Genomic DNA, 7,020 nt, shown 5'->3' with positions numbered 1-7,020 from the left:
ACATGTGGCACTGCTCAAAGGACAGCATTCTTGTCAATAGGAAAATGTCACTTCAGGTAAAGCTTTTAAAAAGGGGATGTAAAGGTCAACTGGGCTGTATTTACCTTGGCTTTTTTTCAGAGTAAAAAAAACATTTTGCACATTTTGTGATTTTGGCCTTGAATTTGTTCCCTCAGGAAGCACTCTCCATTTCAGATTTGAACTTCAGAGTGTATCCGTTATTCCATTAGCAGGTTAGCAAAACTTAAATGGCCTTGCATTATTGATAAAGTGCTCATATTGTGTGCTCAGTCTGTCTAACGGACAACCTGACCACTCCAGCGCTCAGCTATTTCTGACCACATGCTGGAGGCCTCTTCAAGTGGCCCCCTTCAGTCTTATCTCTGCTGTGTGTCTGAATAAGAAGGGGTCTCCACTCCTTATCAGTTTGTCCGTTACATTCCTTGCACCAGCGGTTGGACAAACTGCCATTTATGGCAAAAGGAAGAACACTATAGAGCCCGCGCTGTGCTCCACTGACCCACAATGCACCAGGGCATTATAAAAACCCACAACAAGGACCCCTGGACAGTGAGTGAGAGGTTATTAGCTTTTGGTAAACCTTTTCCTTGACTGTATTTTGTCAGCATTTATTCTGAGTAGGCTTCACAGTAGAGAACAGGATTTATTTTCTAAAGCTTGGGCATATTGAGAGTGGGAGTGTGTTTTCTAACTGTGTGCATATCCTCTGCCATGGCATCACTGACATCCTCCAGCCGCACATCCTCCTCATCCTACCGCTCATCATCACGTTACAGCACCTCCAGCTCCTACCGGTCAGAGGGCTCACTGGGCGGATCATCCAATTCTCTGGATCCCCTTTTTGAGCCGTTTCTTGACTCTGCTGATCATTCCAGTCTGTTTGGAGAAGAAAGCCCTGGGGGACCCAGCTGTTTGGCCCCCTTTAACAGGCACAGCAGATCCTCCTATGGTCACAATGGTAAGGGATTTGACTGCTGCTGAGCTCCATCTTCATTACTGACTGCTGCTTTGCCTTTCACCCTTCGCATTATTGCACTGTAAACGCAATTAACAATGATAACGGTGACAGATGTACCACTCAAAGTTTAACTAATCTTAGCCTCATAAAACAGTTGAAAACCCTGCCTACAGCTGACTTCTTCATGCTTCAAGCTAACTCATTTTAAAACAAGAATCCCGTAAAATTGCAACACATTTTCATACAACTGTTCATATAATATCTGACAAATCTGCGTCCCATAAATGACATTACGTTGTCATCGTTATGTAGCTTATTGAAGTTACTGTGGTTCGGTTTATAAAAAGAAACATGGTTAAGCGTCCTTAGGTTTAGGCAAGTACAGTTGCTGGTGAATAGGAAAACAAACACTGTGACAATATACTTGAAAATTAATTAAAGGTCACTTGTTTCTGAGCAGTTGTCTCCTGAGGAAAGTCCTTTGAGAAAATTACCTGCTTGATTATGTCCACACAATACATTTTTACTTTTAACATTACAACAGAAAATGCTTTTGAGATGAAGATGTGTTTGGCAAATGTCATGATGCCCTGGATAATGTTGGCTGTGGTGAATTATCTTTTTATTATAGTGTAAAAAAATATGCAGAAAAAAGGTTAAATGAGCCTTTCCAGGATCATCATGCTTAACTATTCTACTGGAGCAGTTGCTGTTTTAGTGCCAGGCTCATTGGCACTATTGCAGCATTTCTTGAGGCATAGGGTAGAGCCTTTTCCACTCACTTTCCCCACCAGCAGGAAGGAGGCATTAGTATCTCAGATTACAGCAGTGGGTTGATTGAAAGAAAAATGCCACAGAGTAGAAAAAGACCTGCGGCTCAGAGAGAGTAATGATCCAGAGTCGTGAGAGCTTCTGTGCTCTCTGTGAGAAAAAGAGTCTGTATGGCTCCAGACATTGTCTACTGGGACACATAAAAGCTAATAGCAAGGTGGAAAAAAAATTAAAGGAAAAGTGAAGTGCTAATATAAAACAAAGAGGAAACTACATGAAGTGTTACAGCAGATCTACTACCATATTAAGCAGAAGCAGCCACAATTTTTTTTTTTTTTTTTTTTAAAGTGTATTACTGGTGTGACGCCAGAGATCAAAGAATAATGAATAGTCAGGCCTAAACAGTGATTTAATTTAAACTATTTGGAATATTTTAGTACTTAAATGTCAAATAAAATAGAAAAAGAGGACACGTATATGATGCTCCCACAGAGTCTCTTATTTAGTGAAAGATTGTGTCTTTCTAGACTGGCAGTAAACCACATTTACAGCCTCTCATGTTTTATAATAGCCTTTGTGTTCTAGACTGAACATAATACAAAAAACAACCCAATCAACTGAGCAATAGTACTTGGCTTGACTATGTGGAGCCTGAATGTATAATTCTATAAAATAAATAAGACATCATTGGCTTATAATAGCCTTTGTGTTCTAGTCTGAACATAAAATACAAAAATACAACCCAAACAACTGAGCAATAATGTTCGGCTTCATTATGTGGAGCCCAAAAGTATAATTATATCAAATAAATAACTCATCGTGAAATACACAATTGAGTGAAGGAATTTTGCAAAAATGTATAAATCAACCACCATTTCTAAGGTGATCTAAGGAAACTTTTATGTAATCACTTATTTTCGTAATAGCAGAGGTTGAATGGAGTTCACTTTTAATTTATTATAGAAGATTTTGTAATAATTTCCTTTGTCAAAAGTCCATTCCATGCCTTTTTTTAAAATTCCATAATGTCTTCCAATGTCCCCTTTCACTTCTTGAGGGCATGTAATTGGTTAAAATCATGAAGTAAAAAGTAACATTTTAAAAAGTGCCAAGACAACAGATTTTTGAAGGGTCCATTTAATCAGCTATATCAACATGTTTTCACTGCTCACGATGTTGTTCTAAACATAACTCCTCTGTTGTTTTTCTGTAGCTCCTGTAGGTGGTGCTGTGATGGGCCGACAGAGCAGCACAGGTGGCGGGGTGCGATGTCTAGGAGACAGCTACTGCATATCAGCTGACGTCAGCCAGTTTGAGCCGCATGATGTGGTGGTGATGGCCTACAACCACCATGTTGTCATTCATGCCCAGAAGGTGTGTGTGTGTATGTGTGTGTGTGTGTGTGTGTGTGTGTGTGTGTGTGTGTGTGTGTTGTTACAACTGTCATTGTGAGGACGCTTGTTTCTAAACTTTGGAGTGAGGACCATTTTGCAAAGTGGGGACTTTTAGGCTGGTACTCACTCTATTTTTATCACAATGGCCTCTAGAGGTTGTTTACAGATCCAGATACACTCACTGCTCACTTGTTATCGCCCCTACTGACATTTTCAAGTAAATGCACCATCGAAAAAGAAAATCTAAAACTTCATGCCACTTAATGTTATGCACTTTTGAGTTATACTTTTAATTCATACCCTCATAGGTACAACATACCTCTTAAAACACACACACACACACACACACACACACTAATTAGTTAAGTTGATTTACATAGCGTCTTAAAAAAGAAATATTCAAGTGACCCAAAAGTTTCACTGAAATACTTATTAATATTTTTATATATGAATATTTCTACAATCAAAGATTAAGTGTCTCAAGTAGATATTTCTCAAGGTCACGACCAAAAACCCAGCTGGCACCGGATGTCAATATGACATCAGAAAGAAATTTGACTACATCAGACTGACAAAAATATTGGTTAAAATGAAAATCAGGTTGGCGATACTTCAAATGTCTAACAACATCAGATATTCATGTTGTGTTGATGTTAACATTATGTAGTTTATTAGGTTTTGCAGACAATGGGTTTTGTTCTCAATAGCTGATGACATAATGGTGTTATTCTACATACACACACAACCTAAAATTAAAACAAAATATCAATCTCATCTGTCTTGATTATTCTATGCCAGACTCACGTTGGCATTGAGCCTGGTGTCACTCTGAATTCATCAAATACATTTGCTGTTTAAGTGCTTCAGTGTACGAGCATGAAGCCAAGAGCTACCTTCCACATCAGACCAGAGTGTGGCTGGATGGTATCAGATGAGCACATGCTCAGAAAGGATTGATGGTGTTATTGTAATGGTCAGACAGCACCAGTTACGTCCACATGCAATGTACGCAGGCACCCTCATTTGAGAATGAGCTTCTTTTGCCTAAACCTAACCATCATAATGGTCCACGTTGGTTGCCATGTGCTGTTGTGTAAACATAAGGACCGTGCAGCATCATTCAACCATGTGTACCTGTTGACATCATGGTACTGGCACCCTGGAGTGTAAACAGTTGACACATAAGGATACCTAAAATGTCATAAGTAGACACAGAAGGTCACTGACAGAGTGGCACCATGTGACGAATTGTGATGAGAACGTGTTGTCGCATTAGACATTGTCCTGACATCAAATTTTTGTCACCTGAGTTAAATTCAGCCAATTAACAACATTTAATTAGGTGGCTAGCTGGGAAGGTTAGGCACCACTAAGTCAAACAATAAGGAGCATCATTAGCTGCAGCCTTACTCTACATACCATTGCAGATCTTTATTAATTAGTGTCTACTCATAAACAAACAGTAATCAATCAGATCAACACAAATACAGAATCAATCTGTTTCATTTCCATCAGGTCAGACTTGGACATGTTCTGTCTGTTCATCTGTAGACATGCTTCAGCTTGCTTGTCTGACGTCTCTTTCTCTTCCCTCACAATTTGATGTTAATTGTGTTTAAATCGTGAGTGAGTAGCAGACAAAGGAGCTTTTGCTTCAGTGAAGGGAAAATTATTTTAACAGGGGTCAGCAGACAAATAAAAAAAAAGACCGTTCAACTGGCCTTAAAGTCTTCAGAGAACTAGACAGTGTTCATTTCCTTCCCCCTTTCCTCACTTTTTTGTCTCACTCTCCACCAGCTGAGCAGCACTGACCTCTTTGCCCTTTTCTCCATCACTTCTTCTCACCCTCTTTTCTCCCCCTCACGCCTTTTTCGGCCCTGCTGCTCTTCTCACTTAATCCTCCCGTCCTTATGTGCACCACAACCTTTCTTTTCATCATCTTTTCTTCCTTCTGTTTACCCCCGTTCCAACAGCTGTCCCCGTCATATTCAGATAAACCCCTCCATCTTCTTTAACCTTCTGTCTCTGTTCTGCAGGTACTAGATGATGGAAGTGTCAGCGACACATTTACCCATAAGTCCCTGTTTCCAGAGGATATGGACCCATTGTCCGTCAGTGGGAATCTTAACCCTGATGGTACCCTGGTGGTGAGTGTCCGCCGGACCACAACACTGGGTGGGCTGGAGTCTCCGAGTGTTCCTATCTACCGCAGTGAGGCTCACCTTTGACTTGTGGCCTCAAAGTGCTCCTTACAGTATCTCAGCTACCATTGTTTTATGATTATATGATAAAATTCAGTGCAGTTCACTCACTGACCTATCAAGCCGATAAAGAAACTAGAATTTAACTGGATTATGTCTGTGGATAAGTATTATATAATAATAGCTATTTTTATCCCTCGTTTCAGCACACTGTTCAACAATACCATATCTCCACAGTTTCTGGCTGGAATATGATGATTATTCATACCATTGATTTTAGTGACCTCCTGACCTTAAGTCCAGCATTACTGTTAGGTCAAAGTTTTATCTCCATCAAAAATTTTGTCATTTTTGGTCATTTGTTTTTGCTGCCTGTGTCAAACTTACTCTAGCATGATTATCCAAGTGGCTCAATGCTCCACCTTTAGGCTACATAAGAGACATAAACATCTATCAGGCGGGTTTTTAAGTTTATGAGATCATGGTGGATAGATGAGGGGAAATAAAATTGGGTTTATTTAAAATTGTACTTCATGCAATTTCAATGATACCCCTTTTGCACCAAAATTAGCATTGGTTCTTGAACTGGATCCAGGACCCTTGGAATCTCTATGCTATCTCATGAACCGGCCCATGTTTCCACCAGTCCTGATTAGAGCTATTGTAATCAAGGATGAGTCATAAAAAGAGGGCCACTGCATACTCAATTTATGTCTCTATCGTTGACTTCTCCATCCTCTGTTTCCTACGTGTAGAATATTACACGCCTGCTGATGTTTTCATGGTTTGCAAGTATTCTGCTATTTTTTGGTTCCATCTGGGAACCAACTTTTCAGGCTCCAAATTTTTAAAAAAATATTATTTTCTTTTTAAAATTCTTTGAACAGTAACCCCACATTGGCGGAAAAGGGGTATGTATGGATTTTTATGTAATTATACAATGTTTCAAATAGTTTTGAAGGTTTTTTAAAAGATTTTTTTTTTTTTTACAATAACAGTGAAAACTTGTGCACTCTGTGTCACTTTTAACCAAGTGTCCTTGGATCAGATCCATGAGTTAGATGGGTGCTATTTGTCAGATAATTTTAAATCCCACACACAATGGCTTTAACTTACTGCTATGACATACTACACATAGACTATTCAGGTTCCTTGAAGGTCCATGTTTGCCTTGCAAAAAACTTGCCTTAACTCAATTTAGCAATCCTTTCATTTGAACAATGTGATTTCATACTTTTTTCATGTTCATCTTGTGAATTCATACTGTACGTTACACATGTCAAACTAAATTGTATGAGGATTTGGTCTTTTTTTAGGCATACAATAAATGTGCATTTTTATAAAAAGTGTAAAATAAACTTTTGTTAATTGTAATGGTTGTTTGTTTAGCGTAATTTCCCCCCTCTTCATCATTGGTCAGAAGGCACACAGGAGCCACAGAGTGGAAGCTTTTAGAAGTTAAATCATCTCTGGCTGGGCTTGAATCATACAGAGTTGTGATCACAGCACACAGTCCAACACCCAGGGTAAATTTGTTTAACCTGAATCTTACTTCTTCAATTTAAATCTCGAGTCAGTAGATTTCAGTCCACCGTGTGCTTCTCTGGGAAAAAATGGGTTGATGTTAGCAGCGTCAGGTCTGACAACAACCAGACACTGGTCCTGAGCCAGTCCA

At 39.3% G+C, this 7,020-nt stretch overlaps 1 protein-coding gene across 1 annotated transcript; it reads left to right on the top strand.

Moving 5' to 3' along the window:
* Positions 1–570: 570 nt before the first annotated feature.
* On the top strand, positions 571–6,719 carry LOC121943758 (heat shock protein beta-7-like). Its single transcript, XM_042487365.1, has 3 exons — positions 571–979; positions 2,964–3,124; positions 5,181–6,719. The coding sequence occupies exons 1-3, from the start codon at positions 733–735 to the stop codon at positions 5,370–5,372; spliced, it is 600 nt and encodes a 199-aa protein (XP_042343299.1). The 5' UTR covers positions 571–732; the 3' UTR covers positions 5,373–6,719.
* Positions 6,720–7,020: the final 301 nt, after the last annotated feature.

Source organism: Plectropomus leopardus, chromosome 5 (genome assembly GCF_008729295.1).
Source record: "Plectropomus leopardus isolate mb chromosome 5, YSFRI_Pleo_2.0, whole genome shotgun sequence".
NCBI classification, from domain to species: domain Eukaryota; kingdom Metazoa; phylum Chordata; class Actinopteri; order Perciformes; family Serranidae; genus Plectropomus; species Plectropomus leopardus.
The sequence above is the reverse complement of the archived record's forward strand: the minus strand, read 5'-3'. Positions and strand labels throughout refer to the sequence as shown.

Excerpts from the sequence above, each read along its gene's own strand:
- LOC121943758 (XM_042487365.1), top strand. The coding sequence starts at position 733 with ATGGCATCACTGACATCCTCCAGCCGCACATCCTCCTCATCCTACCGC. Across the intron at positions 980-2,963 it reads ATCCTCCTATGGTCACAATG|CTCCTGTAGGTGGTGCTGTG; the intron begins GTAAGGGATTTG and ends GTTTTTCTGTAG. Across the intron at positions 3,125-5,180 it reads TTGTCATTCATGCCCAGAAG|GTACTAGATGATGGAAGTGT; the intron begins GTGTGTGTGTGT and ends TCTGTTCTGCAG.